The sequence below is a fragment of the Sparus aurata genome, chromosome 21 (genome assembly GCF_900880675.1).
Source record: "Sparus aurata chromosome 21, fSpaAur1.1, whole genome shotgun sequence".
Classification (NCBI taxonomy): Eukaryota; Metazoa; Chordata; class Actinopteri; order Spariformes; family Sparidae; genus Sparus; species Sparus aurata.
The window spans coordinates 8,204,461-8,223,739 of NC_044207.1; the positions used below are offsets into that span (position 1 = coordinate 8,204,461).

General features: G+C 42.1%; 1 protein-coding gene across 2 annotated transcripts in view; it reads left to right on the plus strand.

Moving 5' to 3' along the window:
- The window catches only part of rnf220a (ring finger protein 220a), a 190,641-nt gene that overhangs the window by 145,505 nt on the left and 25,857 nt on the right, over positions 1–19,279 (plus strand). Inside the window, exons 1-6 of one of the 2 annotated variants that reach the window (XM_030402039.1) lie at positions 711–782; positions 910–1,039; positions 7,664–7,715; positions 12,085–12,180; positions 15,528–15,570; positions 18,844–18,968. In XM_030402039.1, the coding sequence (XP_030257899.1) occupies positions 921–1,039; positions 7,664–7,715; positions 12,085–12,180; positions 15,528–15,570; positions 18,844–18,968 (435 nt within the window). In that variant the 5' untranslated portion in view covers positions 711–782; positions 910–920. Of the gene's footprint in view, positions 1–710; positions 783–909; positions 1,040–7,663; positions 7,716–12,084; positions 12,181–15,527; positions 15,571–18,843; positions 18,969–19,279 lie in introns of those variants that run through there. The other variant, XM_030402040.1, reaches the window with a different exon arrangement.

Consider the following 19,279-nt stretch of genomic DNA (forward strand, 5'->3'; position numbering starts at 1 on the left):
AATATGTGAGCAAGGATATGTGTCCCAAAGGGCCGCGTGTGCATGTATATGGTGTGTCTGTGTGTGTGTGTGTGTGTGTGTGTGTGTGACAGAGAGAAAAAAACACCAAAGACAAGATGGATCGGGAGTCCCCATACCTGGTCCTCTTGTTGCCGTGGTGACAAGCAGTCTAAACGGGATATCCTGGCTGAGGCGGAGCCTATTGTTTGTAGGCTAAAAAAAGCCCATTTGATTGGCTAAATACAGGAAATCCGGAAGTGTCCTCCAACATTAAGCACTCATACACTTTCAATAGATGGTATTTATAGCCAGCTCGGACAGACTCAGACTTGAGAAAGTAGGATGTATATTACTGTACTTACGCACACGTGAACACAAAGGAGACTGCGACCTGCGAAAAACACACACACGGTGCACACGTATCCCCAGTAACACAATGAGAAACGCACTAACACACACACACAAACAGGTGGGCCCCACCCTGTGCCCTGCTGATCAAGGACAATGAAGTGAGGTAGTGTTGGCAGACTCTATACAGCATTATCTCATCCATGGCTGACACTTCTTTAAATCTGCTTTGACCTGAGAGGACACAATGGAGACTGTACAGCACTCTATTCCCCTTTGTGTGCGTGTGTGTGTGTGTGTGTGAATAAGCACTGTAATGCACGTGCACTTAATGTGTGGGATTCCAGAGGCTCAAACCTTGGTGCTCGCGAGAATACACAGTGCTGAAGTTTCCTTGAGTGTCCTTGCAGAATTGAAGGGCGGCTCTGCGTGCAGTACGACAAATACACAGCTGGACACATATATTTGTGAAAATGATTTTGATAATTTGTCATATGCATTACATATGCTGTATACATACTGAAGTCCCTCCCTTTGTCTTTCCTCTCATCCTCTGTCCAGGTAAAAAGAAGATGTCTCTGTATGACAGCCAGGCTCCAATCTGTCCCATCTGCCAGGTGCTGCTCAGGCCCGGAGAGCTCCAGGAACACATGGAGACAGAGATTGAGCGGCTAACTGCCATATGCCTCAGGTAGGCCTCGAACATAGCTACAGACTGTTGTTCCCTGCTCACACGTACACTCACACACAGTCATTTACAGTAAGTGCCATCAAATTAAAAAAAAATACCTCTAAGTGTAGCAATACTACAAAGGTGTGTGTGAACGTGTGAATTGAGGATAACAGTAGTTTATGCTTGTGGTTTAAAACTTGTGCAGGCTGTAAGTACTCCTGGCCTGACACTGGGAATAAAGAGTAGGAAAAGAAGCTGTTTTTTTTATGTCTATCTTAAAGCTTATTTATTATTTCAAAAGTCAAAAACGTCTGATAAGTCAATTTAACATATGTAATCATTAGCTTGTTTGAGTCAGCTTGACATTGTATGGATAATTATCTGTCAGGAAATACAAACAAGCGAGCTTTATTTAAAGACAAATTCTTCTCCGGCTCATCGAGATGAATATTCTTTGGCACGGGGTGAAGGCTGAGCTTTAACTCAGCTATAATGTCAGGCCCGCTGACTGCTGTTCTTTCTGCCCAGAGATTTCGGCGCCATAAATCTGCATAAAAGGCAGAGGCATGCCGTCGACGTAACGCTAAGTGTTTCCTACGGGGATTAGGATTCAAACCTGTGACCTCGGTGTTCGCTGCTGCCCCCTTCCTTCCTCCCTCGTGGCAGTTGCACGAGCTGTTTTACGGCGGATAAATCAACTCGGGGCCCTTTTAACGATGGGACACAACCATTAGGATCCATATTTCACCTGGACCGCACGTCTGGCTGTGTGTACGTGTGTGTGTTTGTGTACATATGTGTGTGGCCGCAGTGTGGCTGTGTTTGTGCGTGACCCCGTGTCCACCTAAGCGGCCCAGCTTTATGATAGTCCCCATTAACCTGGGGAAGAGGGCAGCCGATAGCGTCACCCCACGTGGAAATCATACTTCATTTACCCCCGTGTACACCTCCTTTACCCCTCCTCCCGGGTCCGTCCGTGTCCAGATACTGCACCAGTCATCCTCATTCCTCTTTTCCCCTTTTTTTTGATACCTGCTCTTATTTATTCCATCCTTTCTCTGTGTTCTCTAACTGTCCTGCTATCTTCTACTTTGCTTTTCCTTTATCTTCCCCTTTTTCCCATATTTCTTCCACCTACGCTCTCTTTTTGTCATATTCTTAACCTAGAACCTGTCCTGTCTTTTATTAATGTCCTTATTTTACCATGTTTCACATGCTGGGATTAACCAGTTTTCCTCAGTGGAACAGGACAACATGGTACAATTCTTCCTGGTTTGTGAGGAGAAAAAGAAACCGGGCAGTTAAACAGAAAGTTTATGTGAGTAATGGAGATGTAGATTAGTCTCCATGCAGGTAGACTGAAAAATGAGGGCCAGGTTGGGACAGGGGAATGAAGATGAAGAAATCAATGGAATAAAATAAATGTTATTAAAACATGTGGAGTAAAGGATCAAAAGAGTGAGGCACCGAATAGAACAAAAAACAAACCAGGCAAAATATTCTCCTCAAAAGGAGAACTTGTTTTTCCTGAGCTTTCAGCCATGGTAGCTGTTGAAACTGAGAACGGAGAGAAAAGAATACATGAGAGATGAGCAAGGGTTATCCATCCATCACTGTCTGATATGATGAGGTGTGTGTGTGTGTGTGTGTGTGTGTGTGTGTTTCAATAATTAATAAAGGTTAGCAGGTCTGCCCTTGCCTCTGTGGGCCTCACATACTGTGTAGGTTCAAAACCCACATTTATCTGGAGAGAGATGTACACACATACGGTCATTTAAGGAATATGTGTCATCCCGGGTGAGCTGGGATGTTGGCGTCGTCACCACAAGAAAACAAAAAGAAAAAAGATGCCTAAAAGGAAGATTCAAGGGGAAACATTTTCAGATGTGTTCCTTTACAACCAAACACACAAAACATCTCAGTGTGACTTTGCATGCGCGTCACAGAGAATGGAAGCGGGAGACAAAATAAAAAGCGGCAGAACCTCATTCTATATGGCACACAAGTGTGCGTGCGCGCACACACACACACACACACACACACACACACAGAGTCTCCCCCTCTCTGCGGCTCTCTGCATGGTAGAAGCCGTCATTGAAAGTGACAGTGGGAATTTGGTCCAATTTGTAGTAAATCTGCCTTTAATGACGACCAGCGCTTGCTGAATGAAAGAGCTGTGGGTATGGAAAGGAAGGTGTGTGTGTTGGTGTGAAAAATGGGTGTGTCCCGTATATGCCTGGTGTCTTCTATATATCTGTTCTTCTGTGTGTTTCTATATGTTTTCTATTTCTTCTCTGCTTTCTGCTCTGTCCTCTGTACATTTGAGTGTGTGTGTGTGTGTGTGTGTGTGTGTGTGTGTGTGTGTGTGTGTGCGTGTTCGATTACGACTGCCAGCCTGTCCTCTCTTGTGACGGTGAGCTCCGTCACTTGTTCGTGGCCCGCAGCTTCTCATGCACGAACCTTGTAATCACGCATAAACACACGCACGCACACGGTCGAGCAAATGGAAATCTATCATGCCCTGTACATGTCAGGTGACTCGTGGGGGCAAAGTAATCTACATACCCCATCACCCCACTCCTCTTCATACCCCTACTCCTCTTCCTCCTCCTGCTCCTCCATAATCAATTTGCCTCCACAGGAGCGAGCGCCTACTTCTCTAGCAGACGACACAAAAAAAGGCAAAAAAAGCAATCAGTATCTTGAGGTTAGCGCCGTCCCTCCATTCCATCCAACTCCCACTGAAAAAAGACTTATTCATCTCTCTCTCTCTCTGTCCTCCTTTTGGTAGGGAGTGGAGGTGGGAGGCGCAAAGGCCTCCGCTGGCTGTCAGTCAAACCCGGTCTGTCTCTACTTGTGTGGGACTGATGCAGATTTAATCAGGTGCAGGGGGATGGTGGGCAGTTTGACTGAGTAGAATTGCTTCCAAATTACTGATCAGTCCAATTCAAAATAGTTCTACCGACACAAGACTGGTCCTGAGTAAGTACCGTGGCTGACATAATCTGTTGCACAACTTCTTTTGAAGGTCCCCCAACCAAGCGTACTACTAAACCACTAGAGGGTGTATTTAAACCGGGACGAAAAGTTTACAGCATAGCAAGAAATCAATAAAATCAATTACATTATTGAGGTTTCAGACTCGAGAAGTTGTTGTTTAGAAAGACCAAAGTCAAGCCAAAAAATAATCTCTGATTTCCTGATTTCCTAAATTCGCCTATTTTTTTCCTTCATTTATTTTTTACTTTTATCGCAGAGGGCAAGGAAAAAGGAAAACATCTGACTGACCACCTGACAGCTGTGACTACTTCCTGTTTATGATCTCTCAGGTTCTTGCCCCTCGCTTGCCCCCCCCGACATTGTGTTGTAACACTTTTGAAGCAGACCTCATGTCCTCACCTGTCACCTTCCGGTCGCACACATACCTCATTACCACAACATATTTTAAATTGCTTTGTCTCCCGTTTTCTATCACTCCCGTCCTTCCTTTCCCTCCTGTCTCTCCATCTGTCTGTCTGTCTGTCTGTCTGTGTGTATGTTTCACTTCGCTGTGCTGCTCATTTCCACTCTCTCCTCCTCGCTTTGACGCGGCAGGCAGCTGGAATTTCCAGCCCCATAACCCTCGCCATCAAAAATTCATAGAACCGGGCAAACAGACGTGTGCGAGAGGAGGCAACGACACGCCGACTCTCCCATCACTCCCCCTCTTTCTTTCTCTCGTTCCTTGTCTTCTTTCATCTTTCCCCCGCTCGATCCCTCTCTCTTTATGTTGCCCGCTCTCCCTCCTTCACCACATCTCTCTCTCTCTCTCACCTCACATTTCATCTCCTTCTACCCTTTTTCTCCCCCCACCTTTTTTTTTTTTTTTTGCTCCCTTTCATCTCTCTATCAGCCCCTCTGTCATTGTGGCAATTTTCTCCCATCGTGGCAGGCATGCAACTGCTGTCCCCTCTCTCCCTCTCCCTCCTTCTCTTGTCGCTGTTTGACACTGTCAACAAGCAGGTAGAGGTGGCTGTTATTGTTGATGCCTCTGCAGAGGTTCCAGGTAATGAATAAAAGAGAGATAGAGGGAGAAGGAGAGAGAGATGACAGAGACAGAGATAGAAAAGAGAGGCGGGAGCGGCGGTGGCGATGTGCTGTTGGCAGATTCCCCTGCATTACACAGCAGCTTGACTGTGTCACCCATGTTTATTCTCTTTGTTGGTGGAGGTGAGGCCCACGCTGTTCAGCTTTAACACACACACACACAAACACGCACGTTAGCAAGGCAATATGCAGATGCAAGCAGGCGCACACACACACACACACACACACACACACACACACACACACACACAGAAACAGTAATGACACATTTTCAGAATCATGTCCACCAAGCACAAAACACACAAAAACATTTAACACATTTATACACAGACACTTGGGTATGCTGTGCCCTTAAAAATGATTTTAAAATATATATATCAAACACAGGTAAGGAAGGATTAGCACTCCCGCTTTTATTTATTTTGGACGGTTTTGGTTTCAGCCACAAAGATTTCTTCTTCTTTTTTTTTCAAATTGTTATTCTTCTAATCGTGTTCATTGTTCATTTGTCTCTTGTTATATTATCAATGTTTTCGATGACTCATCTTGAACTCAGAAACATAAATGCCTCTGATTGCATGTAATTGTGACTCGTCAACCCATCCATCATGCTGTATACTGTCAAACCCCACCTGACTGTTAGCCTGGGCAGTGTTAGCTGCCAGCAGAGCCTTATCATTGGTATTGCTAATAATGCCACCAATATAGGTAGACGCTAACCATTGACAGCAGCTCCCTGTCTCAAAGCAGTCCATTCACATCCCACGGTCCAGAAATATGTCTGATTACAGAAGCTAAACACGCTCCGACAGCAATTTCATTGGGCCTTTAAAGAGGTACTCCAGCAATTTAATATTGCCCTTTCATAAGGTTGAAGGGCTAATAGGATACAGATCAAAAATGGTCAGCGAGCATCAAAAATTAATTCTGTAGACGCTAATAAATCCTGACTTTTAGCTCCTGAGAAAGCGCCTGATCTTACGTTTCCCATGGTGGAACCGATACCTCTTTGTCAGACCCTCTCCTGTTTGGTAAACATCTGTATCTTTCAGACAAAATCCACCGCCAATTTGTAAGATACGTTTTAATATAAGTTTAGACATTGAAGGATCTGTTCAGCAGTTTTCAATTCTGTCTTAAAACAACAGTAAGGTGCCCATATGAACACTGAGACACTTTTTGCTTGCAGCAATCATCCAAGTTGGTTAGGCTAAATCGGACTGCTGAACCCTTACTTTAAGTTATGGAATGAGGACTGTGGATTTTGTCCCCCATCACTTACATTGGAAGCACTTAAAGAACAGAGCTCCCAGTGGCTGATATAAACACGTGCTGCACTCCACATTACTGACTGTGTGTAAGGAACATTTCCATGGCTTCCATACGTCCATGCCTCTGCCTCATCATACATTCCATCTCCACTCTGTGCAGCTATGCATTATATTTCTGTCTTATATTTCCCTTGTCTTGCTCCCATGCCTTCTTGTGCACCACTTTGTAAAGTCTCCTCTCAGATAAGTGACGTATAAATAAGGCTTCTTATTCTGATTATCCACCCTTCCATCCATTGAAAAAGGAAATCCCTTGTCTACCAAGGCATGCTGTCAGATTAGAGGTCTCGCTCAATTCATTTTCAGGCACATGCCTTTTCATGGTTTGCCACTGTCTGTCTGTCTGTCTGTCCGTCAGTCAGTTGTGTGTGTGTGTGTGTGTGTGTGTGTGTGTGTGTGTGTGTCCAAGGGGGTCTGGAGTGCTAACAGGGTCTCAAAGCAAACATGACAACCCTGTCTTGCTTTGTCAATGTCAAGCTTGTCGCGACGCTTCAAGAGGCTCCGAGAAATGTATCTCTGTGTTCGGGAGGAAGGCAGAAAGAATTAGACGATGGAGGAAGAGAGGGAGGAGAGGGCTGAAAAAAGAAATGAAGGAGCAACAGATCAATTGAGAGTAAATGAACAGAATCCGACGGTAAAAGTGTCAGAAAACGAGATCAGAAATAAAGTAACATGTGAATTCAATGTGACTGTTTTATTTGTTTTATTGGCAGAATAGAGGCTTCTTTATTTTTTTCTTTCTTTCTTTCTTTCTTTCTTTCTTTCTTTCTTTCTTTCTTTCTTTCTTTCCTTCTTACTTTGTTTTCATTCTTCTCTCTCTCTCTCTCTCTCTCTCTCTCTCTCTCTCTCTCTCTCTCTCTCTCTCCTTCTGTGCCCCTTCCCTCCTCTCTTTGATATTTCTTTGATAGTCCGTCGATTTTGTGAGTGGATAGATTAAAGGTAATGGACAATTGAACATGGCTGATGGCTGAAAGTGAATAAATGTGAAACAAGTGCATGTGACCTGTTTGTTACAGACCATGATGTTCCATGATTAACCCAGAAAACTCAGAACAGTTTCTGGTGTTAGCGAACGCACCATCCAAAAATAGATAGTATGTTAAATATGAATGATCTGCCAGAAACATTTCTAAAGGCTCAAAAAAAAAGCTGACAGACCAGATACAACACTGCACTACATAATCAAAACAAACTCACTGGAATCTGTTTTGTCTTTTCTCTCCAGCAGTAAGAACCCCTCACCCAAGGATGGAGCAGCCACTCCAGGAACCCCCAAGGTAAGAAGAATACCAGTGTTTTTTTTTTGTTTTTTTTGTTTGGATCATTCGTTCAGGCTTAAATCAAGTACATCTTCTTTTTTTACACCTATTTATTTTGTTCTTTCTGAAGGGCACAAATGCCCAATTCTGCCAAAGAGAAGTGATCGTTACTTTCCACGTGGATCAAACCTTTATATTCACATTGACAGAGTGCAGAAAGAGCAATGATATTCATTTTCAGTGATATGTAAAGCAAATATTTACTGTCTAGCTCTGTTATTCTGAAGCCTCGGCTCTTCTCTGCTGCACAATCAGCTGTACTGTAGGCCTCTGTATTTTATATCTAACACACACACACACACACACACACACACACAAACACAAACATATATATAGTACCAGTCTCCTGTGGTCCAGCAGGCAGCAGAGCCAAGAGGCACTGGACTGTGATCGTTCCAATTAGAGACACCGAGATGCAGACAGAAGGAAGAGGAGGGTAAAAAGGAGACGAAAAAGAAAGATAACGTCAAATTGTAGGAAGGCTGATTCATAATTCCATCAAGTCGGGCATTCCCTTATAGTCTCTCCATCCACTTGCTCGTCTTAACACATCACAAGCTGCCAGACTAAGACAGTTTTTTTTTTTTTTAAGAAGGAAGACCTTTCTATCCTCAGCATGATCCCTAGGAAGAAAAAACCTGACTGTCATTTCAGAGGGCTTGAGAAAAGTTATATGGGCTTGGGGTGTATATGGAGTTTGAGAATATAACAGATTTGATGGAAAAGGGACACGGGAAAAGAACAGAGAAGAGAAAAAAGAGACTGAGATGTTGATTAATGACAGGAATCAACTTGCTTCAAGAAATGACTTCATGTCGATTTCAAACTACCGGATTTTGAGAGCTCGCTATTAAGAAATGTAAAATGCCTTAAAGCTTGGGCTTATTTTTTATCCTCCGACAGATGTTTCCCTGTTAAAGCGTAATAAAGAGTTTTTTTTCTCCCTTTTCCTTTACTTCCTTTTCCCAAAGACAGAGGGTGTTGTATGTTGTACAGATCGTAAAAACTTCTGATTATTCTGGAACGTATGAAAGCAACAGAATCAGTTCAGGTCAACGTGAACTGATAAAGATGAGTATTTGTTTTCTAAATCCAGCGATACAAAAACAGGTAAAGTTCCTTAGATTTGGATATCATTTCTTTCTTTGTAGCCCTTTATTGTAGAGTTAACCACTTCTATCTCTTAATTATCACTTACGCTCCTTCCATACTGGTAAGTACCACTAGAATACTTATCACTAGCATAAGTTTCAGTGGAGCCACTTTATCCAACATGGCGGAAAACATGACACTGAAGAAGAATAACTTTATCAAGCGCCTTATTATTGGTAAATCTGGTGTCAATGTCTCCCAAAAGTGTCTAAAAATACTCAGTCTTAATTATCTCAGTGTTTGTCTTCATTCCAAACTAACGACTATGTGAAAGTCAGACGCCCTCGTGCTGAAAAAGTTCACCCGGCATGCACTTGAGCACAGCTTAAGAGGTCTAAAGTAATTCACAGGATACATTTTCATTCCCACACACCTTGAGGTGCTGACCCAGGCTTAGAGCAGCTCCCGACGCACTGTGGGTGGCCTTGCACTTGAGAAAGGCAGACGGAGCGGGTCTGAGTGGCGGCCGTCCACTCCGGCCGTGACTGCGCATCTCACCGCTGTCGTTTAGTATTCAGCAACAGGCCATGGAGAATGGAGAGGGCCAGTGTGAAGCACATGGGTCCGTTGTCGTCGTCTCTTCCCCCCCGTGTGCACCACCCACCCCTGTTAGACCGGAGATTAACCCCGGCGCACCTCCTTACGGGGTGTACGGCCCACTGGGTGTAGTTCTAACCAAGCAAAAAGGATCGGGTCACTGAAAACATGCGACATCTGTAAGGCCCCACACTCTTTGACACACACACACACATACTACACCCACTGCATGTGAGATTTGGACACGTATTTGTCCTTTTCTGTTTGCCTCCCTTTTATGTTTTCATCATTGATTTACACATACATAAACACAGCTTTGAATTTAGTCAATTTTTTTACAGTTCAAATTGTTGAAACACAATTCATTATAATCCTTAATGTCAAATTTAGAGTTTGAATTTTGGTACAACGAGGTGTGAATCCAGCGACTCACCTGAGCGTAGCTTTTAAATGCAACCTTTTGGTAGCTGATCTTTTAGCATGTTGATTTAATTGGTTGGTTTAAAAAGACCAAAATTTCAATGAAACATCTTCACTCTTAATCTCGTCGTAGAATACCGTTAAATGTCATATTCTAATGATAAAACTTAAGCATATTCCCAGAACGCCCCCAGGTAAATGATTCCTGACCTTTTTAAACCTGAGTAAAAGGGAAAAAGAACGACCACACACACACACACACACACACACACACTTACGCAGAGGCATAAAAGCATCATGCATAATGTCCAATTTACTGTGGCAGCACTGGAGGTTGGTCATTTCTCACGTATTATTATTAGATTACTGCTGTCGAGCACTTAAGCCTCTGCTCTGCCCCTTTCCACTTGATTAATAGGAGACGACTGTAAATACAAATATTTCATAGCTGCCTTGTAAAAAAAATAAATAAATAAAACAGCGGGAGCACGAGCGCACATGAAAATATAAGTACGCGAACACACACACACACTCACACAGCGAGTGCTCCGTCAGGACTAAGCCTTGTAAAAAAGCGATATTGCTCCTCTTTTCCTCCCTTGTTCTCTTCCCTTCACATCATCATCTGCTTGCCTCTCGTTCACTTGAGGAATTCCCTGGATTGTCTTTGTCACAGAGTGGGTTAGAAGAGGATATGGTTTTATATGTGTGTGTCTGTGAGAGAGAAAGAGAGAGGGAGAAAGAGAGAGAGGGTCTGTGTGTGTGTGTGTGTGTGTGTGTGTGTGTGTGTGTGTGTGTGTGTGTGTGTGCGCGTGTGCAAAGTGTTGTGAGACAGATTTATGGACAGACAGTGTCCTGTAATGTCAGACAGTTACGCTCCTCCTTTTCAGATGTTTACCCTTCCTCCTCCTACTCCCCTCCCTTCATCCCCTCTTTTCAATCACTCGTTCTTCCCTAACTCCTCTTAACGTCCCATAAACATTAACTCTAATCAGTGGAAGGGACTTTATAGACAAAGTCAGGCAGGTTACAGTCATCATCAATGACGTGTCGCTCTCAGCATCTGTGGCAATAACACTCTTGAAATTCTCCAAGGGTATAGATTCCACATTACATTTTTTTTTTTTTTTTTTATTGTGTGTAAGAGATCACTAAAAAAACGATCTTTACATTTCAGAGTTATTTTTGGAATGTGTGCTCATTTAACACTGGCTACAAGGTCAGAAAAAACTTTCAACTTTAATTTTGTGACTGTTTTTTACAATAATTTGCCATCATTTTACATTTTGCTTTAAATTTAGCAGTTAAACATCAACTGTTCTGTTCTTCTACTCTTCGACTACTTTCATCTATTATTCTTCAAATGACAATCCAACTGCTTTCAGTTGTTACTGTTATCTTCTTTTACTGACATATGTCAATTCAGTTGCTTTCACCGCTCATCAAATACCATTTTGACTGCTTTCATTTTTTTCCTCTTCAACTGCCACCCCTCGTTTCAATGTTTACACCTAGACTGACGCTTCAAATCCTTTCAGGTCCCAGATCTTTACCTTCGATCGAAAAAAAGACTTTACAGCTCTTCTAACTTCTCCATCTCCTAATGATGACAAACGATTTGCTGCACCTGCTTTCCATACCGACACTTTAACTGACATCACTTTTGTGCATGCTAATGCACTAATGTCTTAAAAAATGTACTCAGCACCTTGACAATTCAGCACCTAAATTTAAACTAAAACTTCTACTTCACTCTTGGCTTATGTATATTTTCACACCAACAACTTCAACTTCCATTTCAGCTGCTATTTCAGGTTTTTTTATTATTTGCATTTTTATAATCTCTTTCAACTACAACTTAAAAATGTCATCAGCTTTCTCCAGAAAAAACATAGCCTTTTCTGGTTGTTGCATTGAGTTTGTGTGGGCATTGTAGACGTTTAAATGATTGAAATTATCCTATTGTCGAGCCAAGCTGAGGTGGTGGTGGCGGTGGCGGTGTGTGCTGATGTAAAGAGTAAAATGCTGTCTGTTTTCCTTATGTTTGGTTTTTTGAAACAGCATTACTCTTGCCTTGTCCGTGTTTATTGATTATTCCCATGCAGCAGCTGTCAAGGGAGGACAGTTTCCGCTGTAATCATTGCTCCAGAGGTGATAATATAACAAGATCATCTGCATATAGAAGACATTTCATTTCTCTCCCTCTCTCTCTCTGTAGTCAATGCTGTTGTCGGTGCACATCAAGCGCGAGGGAGAGTCTCCCGTGGTCTCACCATTGTCCTCTGAAGACATCCACCACTCCGACAGATACCAGGTCAAACTCATGGACACACACACACACACATGCACACGCACAAATGCAAGGATGGAATGACAGTCAGTCCACATGGACACCATTCTCCTGTTTGTCCCTGAGGAGTATTGTGTAGCTCACTTTATAAATAATTTTCTACAACATCTAGCTATAGTATAACATTTGTTTTTGTTTTTTAGATTTGCACAGACTGTTCATACCATCAACTAACACGGGGAGTTTAGATTAGGCAGTTGCAAGGGAACATCATAATCTTTTCCCGGGATATTTCTGGTATACCACCACAAATTCAAATGGGACACTGTGTCTGCTAATTCCTGCTAATTTCTCTCGGGCACAAGTTTGTTTAGATCTTTGACAAAAATGTTGTTTTTTTTAATAGTTACCGCACTCACACCCACAGGCTGATGGCTCTATGGTGACAAGTGTTTTAGCCAGCCACCCCACACAGGGAGGAAAATATCACATACAATATATTTCGCTACTCATTTTACCTGAATTTCACCATTACTCAGCTGAAGTGTATTATTCTCTATGGGATTCTAATACATCCTGTTTAACGTAAAGTTTTAAGCTGAGATGATATCTTCTCTTTCTGTCACACATCTGCCATGACGAAATGGTTCGTTTGTTAAATTACGATGCTCCCACCCTGTTCTGCATTATTTTGCTGCTGATTAACCACTCTATCAGTAAAAACTTCAGTGATGCCTGCCTTTAACTTTACACTTTCATCAAGCTGAACGTCAGCTGTTAAATTGATAGAAAATTGCGGTGCGAGGCACATTCTCAGCACTGCTTTTTTGGCCATATTAACTATGTAGCGAATCATGAGACTTCCATAATGTATTCAATCAAATTGTCAGTTTATCTAATTATGACAGGTGTAGAAGTATAGCAGAGGATCAGGGGAGATTTTGTTTTTTATGCCCTCTCAGCAGTTAAGTTGACCAACAGGCCAATCTCCTTAAATCTCAGCTGTCTTTAAAGCCCCCCTGACTGCTTTTATCTCTTAAATTCATCAAAGTTTGTTCGGGTAATTCTTCTGGCCATGATGTATCTCTGGGTTAAGTGGGTTTCCACCCTTACACCATAAAATAAGAACTATTAAGTCCATGCAGACGTTACATCCATACGTTCGGGATGACACAGCTCATAAAGACCTTATAGCGATAAAGTAGATTTTCTCATTAAGTGAAACTGCTGAAATCACCTTATATTATACAAATGATTAAGTCAATGGTGACTCTTTTTACCACCCTGAAAATGAAGCATAATGGCAGACTTTGCCACCTTTTCCCTGCCTGTCAGTCCGTCTCAGTGCTCTTTTCCTCTCTACCTTTTCCTCCTTTCCTCTAAAAACCTGACCTACCCGCAGCCATTCAGTGAGTGTATCATAATGATACGGTAGTAGTGGCCATGCGAGGCAAGTGGGCCTATAACTCAAGTGGCGGCAGGGAGGGGAGGGGAGGGGAGAGAGCGAAGGAGTGAGGAGACGGATGGAGGGCTCGAACAGAAGGAGAAGGCCTGGCTGCTTGTCGGCTCTCGCTGATGGACGATGGGCCGATGGTGAGGGGACTGAACCGCTGCCTACTCACTGTTGCCGTGTCAAAGAGAGGGCATCCGTAACTGTGACAGGGGATGCTTGAGTCAGCATGTAGCTAAAGACATACAGGCCTCTGGGTTTGAATCCCCGTAGACCCGAGGTGCACATTCTGCTAAAGACAGAAGTGGAAAGGACAAAGAGGTGTGACCTCACTTAATTTCTTTTTTGTAAATGCTGTAATTTTAATGATAAGTGTCTTAATGATATAGAGAATTCACCCCAGGCATCTTGAACTACCAAGGACCCCAAATGTTCCACATTCGCTTTGATAAATGTTTAATTTAATTGTGTTTCACAATTACCAGTGGTGGAACATAACTGATGACATTTACATAACAGTGAAGTTGCTCACTTTATACCTCTACCTCGCTACTTTTCAGAGGGAAAATAGTGTACTTTTTACTGCCAGTGAACTTTGCAGATTTTGAATTAAGAAGATACAAATATGCATACTAAAGATTTAACCAGTGGCTGTGAAGATGGGTCCTTTGTGATATTTGATATTTAATATTTTTTTTTATAACAGAAGTGTTATCCCTGATAAAAGCAGATTACAGCAATGTCCAAACTATCAAAAAATGTGCTTCTTCTTCTTTTCTAAACCATAAATTTGTCACAATTCCTCCAGATTTGTCCTTTGAGCATTTGAATGAGCACAACTCCTAGTTTTGGAATGACTGGACTATAAACAACTGTATTACTGTTGCTAATATTAATAGTGTGATAATTTTGAGTCACAGGGGCCATTTTTCTGTTAACAATGAGTTGGCCTACCTTTTATTTTAATAGGCTACTTAAAGTGCATTTAGCTGATAATACCCTGGTACTTTAACTTTAAGTGGGAGTTTTAAGGCAAGGCTTTTAGTAGTAATTTTACATTGATGTATCTTTACTATATCTGAGGTCTTAAGAATGTCACTATTTCTTGCACCACTTACATTTACAATGTAAGGATTTAGGATTGGCTTTTAATAGGTGCAAAATTGTAAACAATCTAGAGACACAGAAAAGGCTGAAAACCTAAAAAACAACAAAAAAAAAGAAGAAGAAAAAAAAAAAAAAACACCAGAAACCAAGAAACTAGACTTGAGTGAACTACACTTGAGTGAAAAGCAGCAGTTTCACACACCTAATTGTCAAGCCTTGTGACATTTTTGTCATGACTGTATCAGGAGCGAAATCTTTAGATGCCTCTTTTTTTAAAATAATCCTACATACATGAAAGTGAAGGATCACTAAAATAGCTGCGCATGTATGTAAAACAATAAAGCCATTAAATGAGGAGGCCATTTAATGAAATCCGTTGCTTCCCCCTAGCGGTCGCTCTGCGGAACAACATGTGACGTTTCCCCACTTCCGTCTCCAGCGCGTCACATGACCAAAACAAGCCAACATGGCGTCGGACATGAGCAGTATCTGCCGATACGGGCGCCACTTTCAATCCTTTTCCATCCATATTAAATGAACGACAGAAGCTTTAGTTTGCACTCATGTACAGTATCTGGAAAGACCGTCGGGTGGTTTACAGCAGTGAGTTTCGGCGGCTGTAGAATGAGCTGTGAGTGAAGCCCGACAGTCATGGAGGAGGTGGAAAACAATAGACATGTACGTTTGTTTACACTGCCACAGCATCCAAAGCAATCTCATTCTGAAAAGTTATATTTGTGCCTGCAACTACATTATAATGATTCTTCATTGTCTAATCTGTATTTCCCCCCTCTTCTTTCTCTTCTGCCTGCAGACATTTTTACGAGTTCGAGCAAACAGACAAACAAGATTGAATGGTAGGTACACATAACGATTCACTTCCTGAGTGATGCTTTATATAGCTTATCAGAACACATTGCATGGCTCTGATGAATTTATTTGATTTAAATGTCGTCATTAAGAGTGTATTACTGTATTTAGACTTATTTTTGGTCACAGGATTACTGGAAAAATATTTTACAGAATTGCATAAGAGTCCTAACAGTAGGTATAATTATGTAATTATAAATGTACTTTCTTATATAGTATTACATATTACATTTGTGGCAGTACATTTTTATCAGTTGAATTTGTACATGAAAGAGGAAAGATGTGATCATCACAACAAATGAAAGAAACATGATGTCACTGGTGTCAATGCACAGCAGAGGATTAGTTTATTTACAGTGTAACTTAATGATGGTAATCTATTACCTGATGTGAAGTCCTTTCTGAAAAAAATGCCTGTTGACAATGATTTACTACTGTAAATTTGCTGTGGTGTCAGCTGATGATGATGTCTCCTTGTATTGATGTCATGTGACAGACAGCTGTGGCTCTTATAGCAAGTTTTTTAATGGATCAGTCTGAAGAAAAGCAGCCTTGACAATATATGATCTGTGGCGATAATGCCTTTTTTACATCAGGAGCTTTCAGTGTGTGGACATTCTCTGCATTTTTGTAGTATATTTTGTTTTTTATATGCCTTAAAGGGATAGTTCGGGTTTTTTGATATGAATCTGTATGGCATCCCCGTCAGCAGTGTCGTGCATCAACACTGACTTACCCCCGACAGTGTCCTGAGCGCCGAGTTCTTGTCCAGTTTTGGTGCTGACGAAAGTAGTCCGGCAAGTTGTCTGGGGTCATGAAAATAAAGCCTTTTTCTTCTCAAAACAAATGTGTTCAAAAGAGTGATACATTTGCATCACAAAACCGTTGTCCACGAAAAAGTCAGACCTATCGTATCGATTCGCCGGACTACTTTCGTCAGCACCAAAACCGGGCAAGAACTTGGCACACAGGACACTGTTGGGGGTAAGTCAGTGTTGATGCACGACGCTGCTGACGGGGATGCCATACAGATTCATATAAAAAAACCCGCACTATCCCTTTAAGCATCTTTTTGTGTGGGCTAAGCTAATTTTAGCTCTTAATACTCCTAGTTTTACCTTTTATTTGTTTTGTTATACAGCTAAATTTGATTTTCTCGTAAGTGATTCACCCAGCAGTCTTTCAAAAACCCAGAAGTATTGTTAAACAACACTTGGAGCTGTTCTGAAGGTGTTTAGATAATCCTCGAAGACTCACAACCATCTGGCTATAATACATTAGAGTTGTCACATGAACACAACATATTATCTACCAGTTTTTTAAAGTTACATCTGTATTTCCCAATCTATGTAGTTGGAATTGACATTGAAATTGACATTTCTCCTGGATTTTATCCCACAACACCAGCAAAAATGCACCAGTGAAAGTATTGGTTCACAATGGACAAATTGAGCATGGAAAATTTCCAGCTACTGTCTTCTTCTGATTTCTCAGCAAATTTGGGAAATGGGCTAAAATAATAGTATTATTGGACCCAAAAATTAAATTTTATCCAGGTGTTTAGAAAAGTCCTTGATGATTCCGCAAAGTGTTGTTCAAGTACCTGCAGGGTTTTTTTTACAGGGTATTTATTTTTTGTTTTTTGTCTTAGTGATTTAAATGTGATCTGACAACATTAGGCACAAACTGAGGCTAAGCTTTAAAAAAGGTTTCCGAGCTTTGCATTCCTAATCACTAAACACATTTAGCAGTGCTTGCAGTCTACACAGCGGTTCTTAACCAGGTTTTTTTTTAATGCAGTATTTGGTCACTTTACTCATACAAAGCCTCAACTGACATCACTGTCGGCTCCATAAATACTGGCACTAAAAGAGGGTATTTTACTGTTAGCGCCTTGTATCAACCGACCTCTTGGTGACCGTCACAGTGAGTTTTTTTTGGCACACTGACATTAATAGTGGTCATCGTTTACAGAGGCAAAACTTCAGCTATAGCCTGTCTTCAGGTCTGGATCTAAATTGGGTTAGAAGACAGAAAGTGTCTTGCATTCTTGATCCATGATACGTGGTTGAGCAGTTATCAGAGACACTGCTATAGTGAAAGCTCCACATTATTAAACACAGATATCATTTGAGTTGTTGTGTGTTTTCCACACTACTAGATAAACCAGTATGATTTCAAAATGTTTAACTTTATTTTAGTGGACCCCGTTAGCTTTTACTAAAATTGTGGATCCTTAGTAAAATGCTTGAGGGATACTAAAGCAGTGTAAACCAATACATTCTAAAATAATCAACATGTTTGTGTCACTTGACTCCTTCCTCATTGGTTGTTGTCTCTGGTGCGAGACCTTTTGTGTGTCCAGTCTTCAGGGGACACACAGATAGCTCAGCCTTTTCCAGTCAGGGCAGATGACAAGGGCCAGTGTAGACTTAGTTTAAACTTCGCCCCCCATTACTTTCTTTCCGTCCTCATGTGGAACCAGGAATCATTCTCATGCGGGGTATAATGGCTGAGGGGGGCCAGAGATCCCTGCCGGACCTAATTAGCAGCCCCTTCCCTCCTCTATTTAACAACGCTCCCCTCGATTAGCGTCAGGGGAGAATGGCGAGGAGGAGGCTGTTTCTCTCTTTAACCCTCCCAGCCTCACTCCCTCCATCTTCTTCCCCCGCAGTTATGGTGTATCGCCTTATGTCCTCCTCCTCTCCCTCCACCCCTTGCCACGCTCCCTCTTGGCCTCTTCTGCTTTCCCAGCCAGCTAAAAATTAATGTCCCCGCGCGCCATTTGCAGTTAAGAAAAAACGACAGAGACTCGGGGCGCAATGACGGCTGTTCTGCTCTGTTAAATTTCTAATTAAATGTGTGGGTGTGTGTGTGGTGGGGGGCTCTGACAGGACGGCAGGGGAGGTAAGGAAGGAGAAACAGAGGGAGAGCAATGGTCGGGATGTAAAGTGTAGGAATGGGATTGAGATTGTCCAATCTTGCGATATCTTGTCTTTATTTTATTTTTTTTTACTCATTTAAGAAGTTTAGCCAGCTCTCGAATGCTTCTAGGTGTAGAAAGAATTTGATGATTTATGTTGTGTGTGATCAAATCGAGAAAGAGTCATCTGACAGAAATATTCCCCGTTTTTTTTAGATTCTCTCCTGTTCCTTGAAACCAGTGACACTGTTGTCCAAGGAAACGAGCTTGAAAATGTATTAACAATAACATTGAGATTAAAATTGTGTCTCTCTGTCTTTTTCTTTTGACTCCCCAGCCCGTATAGGGAAGATGAAGAGGAGGAAGCCTGAGGAGGGGGGCCAGGTATGTCCGCTGTGCAGTGCCCCCTTGGCTGGGAGCGAGGAGGAGATGAGTAGACATGTGGAACAATGCCTGATCCAGGTAGTACAATACCGGCCCCGAGCCCCCACCTACCTCCAGTCGGACAGCCTGTCGACCTCTTCTTCTTCCTGTAGATGCTGACCAGTCACCTCTTTACTTCCTGTAGACGCTGTCAAATCACTTCTGTACATCAGTGCAGATACCAACCAGTAGCACCTGTAGTTTCTCTAGATTTAACTTCTTTTGGTGGTGGTGCTGCATTCACATCATATGGGAATAACTGACAGACTTGTACTTCAAAAACAACACACGGATATTAAAGTGTTCCTTGTTAAAGTTTGCCCCTGCAAAGCTGATCTGCAGTTTGTCCC